Raw genomic sequence first — 15,467 nt, forward strand, 5'->3', positions numbered from 1 at the left:
TCATGATAAGAGAGAGAGAGAGAGAGAGAGAGAGAGAGTAGATGAGAGGCAGGCAGAATTTTGAATTGGGTTTATGAATTTTAACAAATTTCATCTCAAACTATTTGTTTAAAAAATTGCAATTGAAAGACAATTTTAGTTCAGAACTCCTATTTTACCTCACCCTGACATTCCAACAAAGTAAATCTTACAAAGCGGTTGAAATAAGAAATGGAACCCAAACTCATATTAATTCACTTTCTTTCTCTTTCTTAACCCTCTAAGCAAAATACAAATATTCAGATTTCATAAACTTAAAAATATTATTACAAAGAACGTCGTATTTATCTAGTATAACGTACGTAACATCTATGTAGTGTATATCTATAGGCTACTTTTTCTTCTCGGTTTTACCTAGTGTAATGAAGAAAAAAAATTTTTTTTTTACATTTGTCAAAATGACAATTACTCATTTATACAGCTCACCAACCTTTGTAATAATTAATGAATGAAAGTTTAAAAAAACGGAACGTTTTTTTACCCCGCCATAGCTTAATTATTAGCGGCCCCCGAAAGGGGAAAAGACGCTATTAGTTTTGTGTCTGTCCGTCCGTCCGTCCCGTTTAGATCTCAGAAACTAGAAGAGAAAATGAAAATCGGACATCATGATATTTTAGATCATTCAAAGTTCTGTTGCAACGGCTACTTTTTTCTTTTCTGAAAGCGAAAAATCTAATATTTTAAATCACATAGGCTATGAAAGCAGTTTTTCATATAAATACACAATTTTTACAACTGTTCACTATTAATAGTAGGCCCAGTACTCCTCTGATGATTTTTAGAAAGTTTACTATTTACCATTTTTAAACACATTTATGCAAATGGTTTTAGATTTTTGATTTAAAAATATTATTTTTTACAATTGTATTGCTAAGAAATGTAAGTTTTGTCATACTAAATACTAAATTTACAAAAAAAAAAGTTTATTTGTTTTTAAAGAGAAAAAAATAAGTTGGACATAATTTAAAACAACAATTAATAAGTAGTTTTTCATATTATCGTGTCCACCCAACTATGGTCACAGCAGGGGGCGTTTGGGCGTTGTGCTGGCCACATGACACCCTGCTAATTAACCGTTGTCCAAGGAAACAGATGACCTTCACTTTACTTTGCAGTGATTACCCTAAGCCCGAACAGTCGATTCTGCGCGTGGAATGATTGAATGTAGTAAAGGTGTAGTTGTTTAAAAAAAATACATTTTTCAATTTAAAACCGTTTTCATGTCTCGGGGTATCTAAGATTATCACTAGCTTCAGGGATGTCAAATTAATGTCACTCTCTTAAACTTAATTAATGTCATGGAAATCTGACATTTGATACAGAGAAATCATGCAGACATGACATATTTTGTGACATAATCAACGAACTATCACAATGTAATCGCAGGCACAGCTCCGCAGTGTAATAAAGTATCTCCTGATAAAATAAACAAAATATTTTTGTTTCTAGTTTGGTTTCTATTAAACTGAATCTCTTTAAAACAAAATGAGTGCAAATGAGTTTCAACTTCAGAATGTCTGTTTTCTTTTCGACATACATAAGAAATTTAGAGGTTGTTTTTAGTCCGCAAGGCAGGAGTTTAGAAATATGAGAGTTTTCATATGTAAAGCTAGTTTTAGTTAGTTACGTGAATGTTAGATATATATATAATAATAAGGCTTGTCTTCGAATGTTATATGTATAACTAGCCAAATATTACCCGCGGCCCGCGGACCATAGTTGAGGTATTACTGATATAGTGGATTAGATTTAGACCTATGTCAAACATGGCGAATGTTCCCTTCGCATTTTTATTTTGCCACAAAAATAAAAGTAGAGTATGAAAATATGTTGACCCGTTTAGCCGACATATTCATTTGATATAATATAGATTATAGATACTCAGAAAACGGGTTTAGCCGATTTGCTAAAAAAAGTTTCGCTCTTTAATTGAGATAAATTTAGATATTTTATTTTTACGGCCATTCGGTCGTGGGAGGGGGGGGGGGACACATTAAACATACCCTACGGCAGCGGTTCTCAACCTTTTAAGCTCGGCGACCCCTTTTTACAATCCCCCATTCTGCCGCGACCCCCCCCCCACACACACACACAGCAATAGAAGAATAGACAATAACAATCCATATTTTCGATGGTCTTAGGTGACCCCTGGAAAATCGTCAATCGACCCCCAAGGGGGTCGCAATCCACATGTTGAGAACCCCTGCCCTACGGTCTCCGCCATTATCTAGGAAACATTTATGTCCAGTTTTATCAAGATTGGTCTAAAGGTTTTAATTTCTATTCGGGACATACATACATACATACATACATAATAAGGCTTGTCTTCGAGTCCGAAGATTAGTGAGGAATTTGATGGAGCCTTAAATGCATCCAGGTCTCAGAGCCATACAAAAGTGTTGTGAGAACCACTGCTTTATAAACTTTGATTTTTGTTGCCACAAATAATTAATTGACTAATTTTTTTTTTTTTTTTGTAATTGGTGAATGTTTGGTTAGGTCCAATAGATAATTGTTTAAAGTTTTAACTTGAAACGAGAAAACGTGTGTGAGAAATAACGTGTACACTTATCATAGGGGACAAAACTCTACATATCTAGCAATATCTGTGAATACTGAAGGATTAATTTCCCTTGTTGATATAAAAAAAAACATTAACAAAAAATAATTAATTGACTAATTAGTTAATTCTTATTGATTCATATCTTGTCTTCGCCAATGAATAATTGTGCAAAGTTTCAGTTTAAATCCGAGAATGGGTGACGTGCTCAACACTTTCTACCAGACAGAGAGGGTGAGTTGATCTAAAGTTATGAAATAGAAAAGGCCGTCACAAAGCTGAAGGACTAAAGCCTTACCCTCAATAGTCCCTATGCCGTCCCTTCCACTCAAGAAAATCTCTTTTTCTCCTTCCCCGGCCAAATGGGAAAGATAGATAACTCCTTCATCCAAATCACTCCAGTACACTACCTGGAAGAAAAAAAAGGGTTAGATCTAGGATAGTAGAGAGGAGATGATCTGACGTAACATGCTTCTTGCAGGTAGTTTTTATGGATGCACCTACAACAAGAGTTAGGTAAATACATGGAATCAAATCTCGCTACTGTATCTGGGGTAACAGAAAGGTATGTTAACATTAGAAAGACAAACTTCTGTAAACACAACAGATTTCATCGACTTACAGGTATAACTCTGCGTTTAAAGCAGTTTAACAGCTAAATGTAACACAAGGTGAAATTTAAATATAGATTTATACTTGTTGATCTTGGTTTCGCTGTGTTGGTATGTGTTTGGGTATAAAGAATGCTTCTAGTAACTGAAAATAACAATTCCCCACATAGATGGGGGACTAGATATAAGTCTAGGTCTCTTCTTATTAGCGTGGAACGATACCTGCTCTCTGGGCCTGCTTGGACAGCATCAAAGCTACACCCTGAGTGTGTGTAGCCTCCTGCTATGTCCTGAAAATAAAAGTAGCTTGCCAGAAGTCAGTCGCTTCTGCCCGAAACTAGTCCGTCTTGACCTGCTGATTCTTAAGATGTCGAGGTTGACCCTTTTCATCTCAGCTGCCACTTGCGCTGTCTTCCCAGTCTCAAACATGGTCCGGACGTTCTTTGTACCGATGGTGGTGGTGGTCGTGGTAGAGATGATGATCTTCTGACTGTTAGCTTCCAGATGACTTCAAACTTCGCCGACACGCTTTATTAACCTGCCAGCTGGAGGTCCATCTTATCCCAGATCTGTGACTTCTGTTGATTTGCTGTTTGGGGTATTCTGTAGCTAGTGGGTTTTTTAATTGGGTAGGGTAGCTAGCCCTAAGCTAAACTGTTCTCTTTTTTCACTCGGGCTTGGGACCGTCCTTGGATCGTTCTCTTCAATTTAAAATGTGCAATCTCTAGACCATATTTTAATGTGATATGATTGAACGTAACTATCATTGCTTTTAGAGACATAAATTTAAACTGTGAATATGAGTGTTACAAAACTGTTTCTTAAATCAAACGATAGATAAACATTTGCTTGCAATATAACAAAGAGGATTTTTTAAAGTCTGGTTTTAAGTCTTCAGTTTTAAGTCTTTCGTTTTAAGTCTTCAGTTTTAAGTGTTTAGTTTGAAGTCTTTAGTTTTAAGTGTTTAGTTTTAAGTGTTTAGTTTTAAGTGTTTAGTTTTAAGTGTTTAGTTTTAAGTCTTTAGTTTTAAGTCTTCAGTTTTAAGTCTTCAGTTTTAAGTCTTTAGTTTTAAGTCTTTAGTTTTAAGTGTTTAGTTTTAAGTCTTCAGTTTTAAGTCTTTAGTTTTAAGTCTTCAGTTTTAAGTCTTCAGTTTTAAGTCATTAGTTTTAAGTGTTTAGTTTTAAGTGTTTAGTTTTAAGTCTTCAGTTTTAAGTCTTTAGTTTTAAGTCTTTAGTTTTAAGTCTTTAGTTTTAAGTGTTTAGTTTTAAGTCTTCAGTTTTAAGTCTTTAGTTTTAAGTCTTTAGTTTGAAGTCTTTAGTTTTAAGTGTTTAGTTTTAAGTCTTCAGTTTTAAGTCTTCAGTTTTAAGTCTTTAGTTTTAAGTGTTCCATTATTCATCCAAGAACTTGTCTATTTGTTTTACATGTTTGGCATTTTCCTACAGATTGGAAAATTATGACATCATAGCCCAAACCTCCCGCATAACGACGGGGATGGCAGCTGGTAGGGTTCAAACCATCGAGACGACAGTCCAGAGCGCATACCACACGACCAGGCAGCCATAACTTTACCATAATACTAATAATGTTTTTTTTATACCGCTTCATCAACATCTATTCCTTAATCTGTTGAACAGTCGGGGCACCACTTAAATCTGTTGACCGTCTTTCTCCATTACTCTGACTTTTGCCTTAGAATCTCTTTCAATGACAGGCCCGTCCATTCTTTTGCGTTGTCTTCCTAGTGTTTTCTCTATCCGCCTCTTCTTCTTTTTCCTGGTTCTGTTCCCTAAAGAAAGATCTTTGCAAGCCCTCAGGACCTTGTGCTATGGCCATAGAGCTTTAGTTTGCGGTTGTTTTGTTTTTTTTAAGTAGTAGCCTAAGCAGGTCTTCTTGGAGTCCAATCACTGTATTAATCCTGTCTCTAATCTCTTCATTTGTGTTATTGTCTTTGTATGTGATACCTCTGGATCTTTTAAAAGAATAAGCTTATTTTTTTTTACTGTATATAGATATAAACATTGTGGGTCTCTATAATATTCCAACTATTGCCTCCTGCATTTTTCAAGTGCTTTTGAAATTTGTCTCATTTTGTTGTTGTTTCGCTGTTCTTCTTAAATCGATAATTTCTAAGATTTATTTTCAGAGCCAAACTAGAACGTGAGAATCGAAGCGTTTCTTACCACCAAATTGTATATCTTACAATACGATCGGAGGCATGGTGACCCAATGGTAAAGCGCCTGGATTCCGAACCGGAGGCTCCTGGTTTCGAATTCTGGCGAAGACTGGGATTTTTAATTTCGGGAGCTCTAGGGCAGCTATGAGTCCACCCACACCACCTCGTAAACCGTGGGCCACAGAACATATGACCTTTACAAAATATGACCCTAGATCACAAGGTCTGAAGGGGAACTTTACAGTGCGATTTGTTTTATTGTATAATAATGAGTGCCTACCAAAAGCCGCCTAAAAACTGATTCCTATAAAAATTAACTTATTAAAATTTCACATTAAATTAAGCAGTTTATTTACTATCTAACAAAAAAAAAATCCAACATAAGTAGCCTCATATTTCCTATTAACATCTCAACGGTTCAGTCAATTTCACAAATTACCTGCTTAATTGGATCGTAGGTCACATGGGTGGGCTTGGTACTTCTCCCTACCAGAGTCGGGTAACTTGACTGAACACCTCGGATGGATATGAAACCAACCTCTCCGGATTCTTTCATCGTAAAAAACAACAGTTCGCTCGGAGCTGAGGGAGAGAAAAAAAAACAGTGGAAGAATACGGTGAGATTGAATGGAAGTAGTACGCTTCTCTGTATTCACGTCTGCTATTTAAGAGAGTTATTTTGGGAGGTTAGAGATTATCGTTAACGGGGAGATGAATGGAAATAATCACCCAATAGCGTGGTGGGTTTAAGTAGATTGTGTTTCTGGATTAGAGATTAGTGGAAAGTGAAAGATAAGCGGAAAGATTACATTGGAAGATTTGTGAGTGTCAGAAGATAGTATTAGTCTTTAAGACGTGTACTCCTCTGTCATAAAAAGGAGGGAGTTGGAGGAACTACGCGTCGTCATTAGGGTACGTAAATATGAGGACTTATCAGGTGATGATTAGAATTAAAGGAGCTTTGAGTTTATTATAAAAGAAAACAAAGAGTTAAAACACTTCTTCATATCGAAATGCTATCTTAATTAAAGCAGATTCCGAATCTATATATAATGGCCCTGCGAAGGTAAACACGCTAAATGCAAACACAAAATAATCTCTTACATTTATTACTCAACTCAAGCATGAAACAAGCAAAGTGTAAAAAAAATACTTCTAAAAAACACACCAAAAAGCTTATATAAAGGAAAGAACTAGATTTATAGTCATATATCAATACTATAAGCTTTATTTGCCTTAAACAATATCAGACTAAATTAATTACCACTAATTATTTAATTAACTGGTTCATTGTTTGATTGTTTCATGTTTCGTTAGGGACGCTAACTAATTGTGTAAAGTTTCAACTTGATCCAACAATGGGAAGTGGGAGAAATAAAGTGTAAAAAAACAAAATAGTACCAGACAGACAGAGTGAGTTGATATAAGCTTTGAAATCAAATGTTCCAAACAGCCAAAAAAAACCACTATGTTTGAATTGAGATACTTTGGTTCTCATTGCAGTTAAATAGTTAAATAGATAGAAAGAACATGGGAAGAACTTTGTTTCACTTTTCTCATATGTGTAGTGGTTGGCAATGTGCGCTATTTCTAGCAAGTGTAGATACTAGGTTTAAAACCTTTCAGCGATATCCATCAATGAACATAAGTTCCTAGGTTGCACATGGAACGCCCTGTAGTAATACTGCACCTGACGACAGAGCTAATGGGTACGCACAAACTCCAGGTGTAGTCCGTGCCTGGAAGGGATGGGGAAGGGGGGGTAACGAGGAGACAAGCAAAGAGGATAGGTGAGTGATCAAACTTACTTTCGCAGCTCTTGGCATTAAAGCTCAGAGCCAGCCCTCCGTAGGACGGACAGGCACACTTGTAGCTGGTGCCTCTTACAGGTAGGCAGAGGTGCGTACATCCACCTTTGTCGGGTTGTCCGCAGGGGTGCGAGCCTGAAGGTGAGAGAAATGAATGCAAGAAATGAAAACAACTTTGAACATTCATTCCCGAGTCAGACCTGAGCATGAAGATACAATGTGACTAAAGGAATGATTACAGCTGACTGCAAATGAACAGATATGTAGCTTTCTGGGACAAGAGGAAGTAAGAAAAATGAAAGAAGGTATAGTTTCAACCCATTTGCTTTAAGGTAATGTTCAAATCCAAGACCCAAACATGAAATTTAAAGTGAGATTTAAACAAAAAGACAGAAAGATAGACAGACCGACAGACAGACAAACGGACAGATAGATAGATAGATAGATAGATAGATAGATAGATAGATAGATAGATATGATAGATAGATAGATAAATAGATAGATAGATAGATTGATATGATAGATAGATAGTTAGATAGATAGATAGATAGATAGATATCAGAGATAGATAAATTGATAGATAGATAGATAGATAGATAGATAAAATAATATTCAATATGTTAAAATAAAATATAGAAGGATGAATACATGGAGAGAGATCATTACAAAACGTCTAAATTGCACATATATATTCCAAATACTTTGAACTATTTGAATATTTTCAAACAAATCAATTCTCTAAGGTGGTATCCCCACACCACAGTGTGTTCACATCTAGCTCTACCGATGCAGTAGGGGTATTTGTCTTCAGAATTTCTGAAATTCTACAATACATTTAAGTTCTCATGCTTGTCTTCATTAGCGGGGAGGGAGGGGGTGGTGGAAAGGTAAAGCTTTGGGCGGTTGGTCATCTTGAACGCTTTAAAGTTAATTCAATGAGCCACTAGTCACGTGACTTACTTTGTGGTTGGATAGCCGTGGTTGTTGCCGCCAGACTGTAGAGCTCGGTGCTGGAGCCGATGACCATTTCGTTACTCCACAGGGACTCGCGTGTTGCCACGTAGGTCGAGACGATCTTCGTGTGGAACCTGTAACACATGCATACTTAAGATGAGCTTAGTCCATGTTTAGCTATTAGTCTTAGTCAATGTTTGGGCTAGACGCACGTGAAGTCAATCGTTAGACTTATGCTCAATCAATATTGGGCGAAGTCTAGTTCAGCCATTCTTCAGTTAGACTGATACATTAAGATTACATAGATGTATATCTGTCAGAGAGAAAAAGATTGGAAGAGTACTAGGAAGTGTAACTCCCCAGGTAGATTCCCAGAGCCCACCGGTACCTAATTACAATGAAGAAAAGAATTCTGTTATTGTATTCATTACTCCTGGCCTATTCAAACTCAATGTTAAACCACTCTCACCTTTCAGCACAGTTAAGATTAACATTTAACATTGACTAACGTCTAATAGACAATAATGTTCAAATACTTGAACGGAATAATTGACCAACTATAACATAGATTAAGCGAAATGACAACGTACAAGGTGCGACCTGCTAAATCGAAAAATTGGGATACAATATGAGCCTACTGAATCCGTATAGGCTAAAACATACAAGATGAACCCTACTGAATCCATTTGGCTGCCACATACAATATGGACCCTACTGAATCCATATGGCTGCCACATACAAGATGAACCCTACTGAATCCATTTGGCTGCCACATACAAGATGAACCCTACTGAATCCATTTGGCTGCCACATACAAGATGAATCCTACTGAATCCTAATACAACAAAGAAGATGCGCCATACTGAGTTTAAAATAAACAATAAAGCGTATATGGGAAAGAACTGTACATTTACAGTCACGTATCTAAATACAGTAAGATTAATTTTCCTTTTTCTATACCAAAGAAAATTAATTAATTACCACTAAATAATTAATTAGTTAATGTTTTGATTGCTTCGTGATTTTTGAGGGACAATGAATAATTTTGCAAAGTTTCAACTTGATCCGAGAATGGAGAAATAACGTGTAGAAGGTTTGTACCAGACAGACAGAGTGAGTTAATATAAGCTTTGTAAATATAGAAAAGGTTCTGTTCTGCACCCAAACAAAACATCGACACTGAGCCCGACTAAACTCAAACAAAACATCGACACTGAGCCCGACTAAACTCAAACAAAACATCGACACTGAGCCCGACTAAACTCAAACAAAACATCGACACTGAGCCCGACTAAACTCAAACAAAACATCGACACTGAGCCCGACTAAACTCAAAGAAAACAACGAAATATAACAATATGCCATGCAAGTTTTTGTTCACATGAGAAGCGAGAGTTGTGGTTCTTGTTTTATTAATGGCTGCCTTGCCGTGTGGTATGGGCTCTGGACTGTCGTTCGGCGGTCTCGTTGTTCCAGGGTTCAAACCCTACCCGCTGCCATCCCACCCTCTAGGAGGTTTGGGCTAGAATGTAATTATCTTCAGAAACTGAAGGAACATCCGAAACATGTAAACCATTTTTAAAAACAATCAGTTTTACAAAGACTTTTTTGCAATACTCTCATCATATTCTCCATTCCTATATCTCTTTTCTTCGATGAAATAAAGCAATAACTATATTTTCAATTCTATGAGAGTTCAGTGGCGTAGCTAAGGTGGGGGGAGGAGGAGGAGAATTTGAAAATCCTCCCGGGTCCCCACTTGAGGGGGTCTCCAAATTACTGTTGTTGTTTTTTTTACATTAAATGTTAAATATTACGCAAAGTGTTGGGGCCCCCAAAGAGGTCAAGCCCCCCCGGGTCCCCAAATGATGGAAAATTTCTAGCTACGCCCCTGTGAGAGTTGTTTACGTAGCCGAAATATGAATTAGTACCCTCTCCTGTCAGAATGCCGCGTTCGTCACAGTTTTGAAATAGCTGTAATTATCCAGAGCTATCATGGGCGTAGCTAGGAATTTTCCATCGTTTGGGGCCCGGGGGGTTTGACCTCTTTGGTAACCCCTGCATTTTTCGTAATATTTAATTTTTAATGTAAAAAACACTGATTGGGGGGATTTTCAAATTCTCCCCCTCCTCAGCTACGCCACTGAGAGCTATGATCGTTATGAATTTCAAACTATCCTCACGATGGTCCAGAGTTCGAATCCTGTCCTCTGCCATTCCCTGGCGCCTTGCTGGTGTTTAGGACTAGGATGTAAAAATCATTTCCGAAGGAACGCCCGTACCTTGTAAAAAAAAACACAAGCCCATACGATAGTTTGTGACCTGCAAATAGATCACTTTCTAAATATAGCTTCAGCATTACTCCGCACATTTTCACACACACACACACACGCAGCCGTGTGTTGCACCAAGGCACATCCCGTCACTGTTGCAGCAACAACGATTTAAGGCGCATAGATAGAACGATAGTATCCGCAAATAATCAGAGCCCGGGACAGACTGCAAGGTAGATATAAACAATGCCACGAGGGAATGGAGGCCACAGAGCGCGAAGGCTGGGAAGGAAGCAAGGGCTACAAAAGTAAACGTAGATCTAAACATGTTTTTTTCATCGGTGCCGCCACCGAATCGTGTCAATACGACAGGACCATTTCTTCACACAACCAGGGGCGGACTGGACATATGGGCAAATGCCCAATGGGCTGGCACTCGATGAAATGAATTAACATGATAGGTAAAATGGCTGACCATCAGTTTTGATCACATAGCATGCACTTTGTTGGCCGGATTGTACTGCAATGCCAGGGCCGAATGTAGCAACCAGTCCGTCCCTGCACACAACCTTAAAACCGCAGTTCTCCCCCCCCCCTTCTTTTTTCCCCCTCGTGTAAGTCTAGTCTCAGATCACCAGATGACGTTGGGTGAAACTAAGGTTACCGTAGCCACCAACCAGGAAATTAATATTTACAGAGTCAGCGTCACGTGATTTTGATGCCATGAAATAGAAAAAATTAACAAATTGACAGGAAATTAATTTTTGTAGTGTGTGTTTCAGTCAAGTAGCCTATGCTTGTAGAACCAAGGCCCATATTTTACATTGGCGTAGCGGACAAAGACAAGAAGGTGGGTGTAAACGATCACTGGGTGTCTCCAGAAAAATAATCCGAGAGCTGTTCAGATGTGTCCATATACAGATTTACCCTATATAAACGTTACAACTTTTCTTCATTTAAAAGGATGTTCAATACTGCAATTATATAATCCAGAAAATAAACTACAAAAATTGAAAATACATTGAAAAAAAAAAACAACTACATTGTTAAAATTGTGGTAAAGCGCTTTGCTTCGGAGCTTTGGAGGGTGGGGGCTCTGGTTCGAATCTCGGTGAAGACTGGAATTTAGAACTTCGGGAATTTTAGGACGCCTTTGAGTCCACCCAACTCTAAGAGTAACTGACCTCAGTTGGGGAGAGCAAAGGCGGTTGGTCGTTGTGCTGACCACCCCTTTAACTTTCGTCCATAGAAACAGATCAACTGTCCTATAGATGCAAAGGTGTGAAAGGTTTTACTTTTTGTAAAATAAAAATACAATTAGACAAACCTGAAAAAAATTGCAAACACTAAAAGTAATTGAAATAATAACTCGCATAAATATCTACTTCAACGGTTCAAAATTAGTAGAAACTTAAGGGGGCCCACAGACAGTGGTTGTAGCAGATGATTGGCGTTGAATAGGTCGCTGTTAAGAATATTTGATTGGGAGAATGCTAGCAGCCCGAAGCGACATGCGACTAGTAAATAATGTCAGATAACTTTGATAAACAGCTTTAAGTTCATATCACCATACACACAGAGAGAGAGAGAGAGAGAGAGAGAGAGAGAGGAGTACGTTTTTTTTTATTCCAGCAAAGACACAGAAGGTTTAGTAACGACAAAAATACCCAAGTCTAGTCCTTTTTTTAAAATTAATACACGATTTAAAAAATGGAAATAAATGTAATTGTTTTCTTTAGCCCTTCTAAGAAAATGCATTACTTTTCCAAAAAAAAAAAAACCAATTCTGACAGCGCAATCCCCCAACCCCATTCTTTTTTCTTTTTAAGTTCACTGGATGCCTACCGTAAAAAAAAAAATATCTTGATTCAATGTTTAAAGATCGATCAATCAAGCTACTGAAGAAACTTACCAAGTGCTGATGGTAGCCGTGTTTCCAATGACTACCAGACCGAAGACTGGATTCCCCTGGGATGTCTCAATGAGGTCCCTCTCTTTAGTGACGTCTCCGCCGTCAGTATCGCATGACATAATAGTCTGTCTTTTGGCGTCCACCCAGTAGAGCCTCCTACAGAGTGCAAGTGACAAGGGCTCAGTTTAAGTTAGTACTCAAGTCTTTAAAAATGCTATAACTATGAACATAACGTTATTATACTATATATATATATATATACAGTAGAATGTCGTTTATCCGGACGCCAGTTATAAACGCCAGTTATCCGGAACGTCAAATATCCGGACTTCCTTTTTTTTTACAGTATGGTGGCTAAGTGCTAATGTAGCGAAATATCAGATTCTTTCAATAAGGGTAGGCTACTAAGTACTACGCTTTGTTCCCCTGTATATTTTACTTTAGTTTTATGTTTACGTATTGCGCGATATGAATTTTCTTTATAATGTTGATGAAATGGACTGTTTATAATATTCCGCATTCGATTATCCAGGCGATCGCTTATCCGGATAGACCCCGTTCCCAATTAATCCGGATAGTGGACGTTCTACTGTAGTTTGAATTTTAGACGTGAATGTACCTGGTAGGATAGCTGACCGCCATCTGGTTGGGGAAGATGATGTCTTTATCAACTATTACTTTGCGGTCTACGCCATCAAGTGAGGACCTCTCAATTTTCCTGGTGGACTGATCTGCCCAGAAGACGTACCTGAAGAGTTCAAAACAAAATATGTAAGATTAAGTCAGATTTCTTTTGGTATAGGCCTAATAGGAAAACTTGACAATGTCAAGAAAATTTCAAGTACCAAGCCTAGTCTTCTTTCAAGAGTGTGTCTCATTCGATGAGAAATACATTTCACATGGTTTCACATACGAAACATGTTATAAAAAAAATATTAGCCTGTTTGAAGATGTATAATGTGGCGAGATATAAAGTTGCATAACTCGTCTGAGTTCATAGGTTTGCATTATACATTAATCTATTTAGATCATATTTAATCAGGTTCTTGAGTCAAAATTAAAACTCTAACATTTTAAGTCATATAGTAGATAAAGATCTTTTGGGACGTGAGGTTGCACCAACTACAAGGAAATATCGTTCTTAACTCTTTCTCTCCGTAATTATTTACCACATTCTGGTGGAATCAACGCTGGTATCGTCAGTTAGGAGAGAAAGAGTTAAGTCAAAATTTCCTAATCTAGTGTCAAGTTTTAACATCATTCACTCATTTTTGTTCAGGGAAAGGCTGGAAGACCAAAGCAAACATGAAGCGGATCAGTAGACCAAGAAGCAAAAATGGCAGGATGGACATAGATCCAACTGAGAGGAACTGCCCAGAGTCCGAACTGCTCCGGCCCTATGCTCCACGGAGTGTCAAAAGGAGCAAGTCAATTATTAAATCAATGAAAATACATATTGTCTTACATGTGTGTCTCAGTTTGCTGACCTGCACACTAGACATATGTAAAAGCAAACGATGGCATACACTTACTCAGACACCGGGTCTACGACTATCCCGCGTGGGTTGACCAACCCGGAACTGATCAGTATCCTCCGCCCGCTTCCGTTGTAGTTGGCTATCTCCAAAGTCTTTTTACCTGCGTCTGTCCAATAGATGTGTTTGGAGACCCAGTCGATGGATAGACCATTGCATTCTTCGACATCTTAGAGGAATTTAAAATAGGTTGTTAATAAGGCATGTCATGTTTCAACATAGAAGCCCTACAGTACAAGAACAGTCTGTTTAACTAGACAAAGGTAAAGCTTATAATTTTAAAACATTTAATACCTGTGTTTGATGTGTATAGATATATAAGAATATAAATAAGTCTAAAATTTTTTGTACAAGTGACACTCAATATGATGTAAAAAAAGAAAAGGCAATGGGGTGGGGGGGGGGGGTAGAAAAGTAATGAGTAATAAATAACTTTTTTTATCATTTAACCTTTCTTTATTATCGTTTAAATGGTAATGATTTACTGATTTATCACTAAAAATTGGTTTGGTCTTCGAGTTCGAAGATTAAAGAAGAATACAGTATTTTATGCCATTACGTTGACCCTGTTGCGACCTGCTTATTATGCCACTTATCATGTCGACAAAGCCGTTGTCCTTCGAGGGAGTGGGATATGCACATTGTATTTTTACCCTACGAGCCCATCTTTGGGAACAGCTCTATCTTTGGGAACAGCTCTATCTTTGGTAACAGCTCTATCTTTGGTAACAGCTCTATCTTTGGCAACAGCTCTATCTTTGGTAATTTGTTCTCAAATGTGTGTCCGCTAGTGTAGCAACATAATATAATATATAATAAGTTTTGAACATACTGTGATGATGAAGAGTGTCGTAGAACTATGGCTCAATAAAATATGTGTCTTAGAAACTTTACAAGAACAAACAAACTAAAAATAGCAGCGGCTGTATGTTTGTTTAACACAAATCTGTGTATAAAGTTTGTTTCTATGTCTGCACATATTTTTTGCTTATATCCCCTGGTAGTGACACGTGTTTACTTCCATGCTCATCCAAGAGCTAGGATACCTCGCAATGTATCAAGCTACCAGAAGTTCTTGATCTCACTAACATGATCAACAGGATTTATTTCCTCTGGGAATAGTACACTGACTGCTCTCTCGTAAAATGTCAATTTAAAAACTTGCAAAAGAGAAGAAAAACATTGATTTAGCCAAACTGTGACCTATCAGGCTGGAGAGGGACGGGGGTGTCAATGGGGGGGGGGTGTCAAAGATAAATAAAGAAGCACTGGACTATATAATTCAACAATTGTTTCAATTTCAAACCATAAAAACAGAACCAAGACCAACCAAGCCAATGCGTTTCTCTGTTGTATACATAAAACACGAGCTGGTCAATGTCCATTGGGGCTCATTAGAAGTAATTTTAGCGTTTACAACTACTGTAAAACAATAGTGCCTCAATCGTTTTCTGTCTCCGTCTCTCTCTCTCTCTTTTTCTTTCTCTCTCTTTCTTTCTCTCTCTCTCTCTCTCCCTTCCACCACACTACATACATTTAAGGTCTACTCACAGTTTAATTTTTTTTTAATTGTATTATTTTCCTATTCTTATAGTATTTTT

The 15,467-nt window shown here is 37.6% G+C and overlaps 1 protein-coding gene across 3 annotated transcripts in view; it reads right to left on the reverse strand.

The window, feature by feature from the left end:
• LOC106050406 (uncharacterized) overlaps nucleotides 1-15,467 on the reverse strand; it is a 102,967-nt gene that overhangs the window by 31,456 nt on the left and 56,044 nt on the right. For all 3 annotated transcript variants that reach the window (XM_056036003.1, XM_056036001.1, XM_056036002.1), the window contains exons 5-11: nucleotides 13,864-14,035; nucleotides 12,951-13,079; nucleotides 12,332-12,487; nucleotides 8,153-8,280; nucleotides 7,193-7,327; nucleotides 5,824-5,966; nucleotides 2,898-3,009 (exon numbers count right to left, since the gene is read on the reverse strand). In XM_056036003.1, coding sequence (XP_055891978.1) covers nucleotides 2,898-3,009; nucleotides 5,824-5,966; nucleotides 7,193-7,327; nucleotides 8,153-8,280; nucleotides 12,332-12,487; nucleotides 12,951-13,079; nucleotides 13,864-14,035 — 975 coding nt within the window. The remainder of the gene's footprint in view (nucleotides 1-2,897; nucleotides 3,010-5,823; nucleotides 5,967-7,192; nucleotides 7,328-8,152; nucleotides 8,281-12,331; nucleotides 12,488-12,950; nucleotides 13,080-13,863; nucleotides 14,036-15,467) is intronic.

The sequence above is a fragment of the Biomphalaria glabrata genome, chromosome 7, assembly GCF_947242115.1.
Source record: "Biomphalaria glabrata chromosome 7, xgBioGlab47.1, whole genome shotgun sequence".
In the NCBI taxonomy this organism is placed as follows: domain Eukaryota; kingdom Metazoa; phylum Mollusca; class Gastropoda; family Planorbidae; genus Biomphalaria; species Biomphalaria glabrata.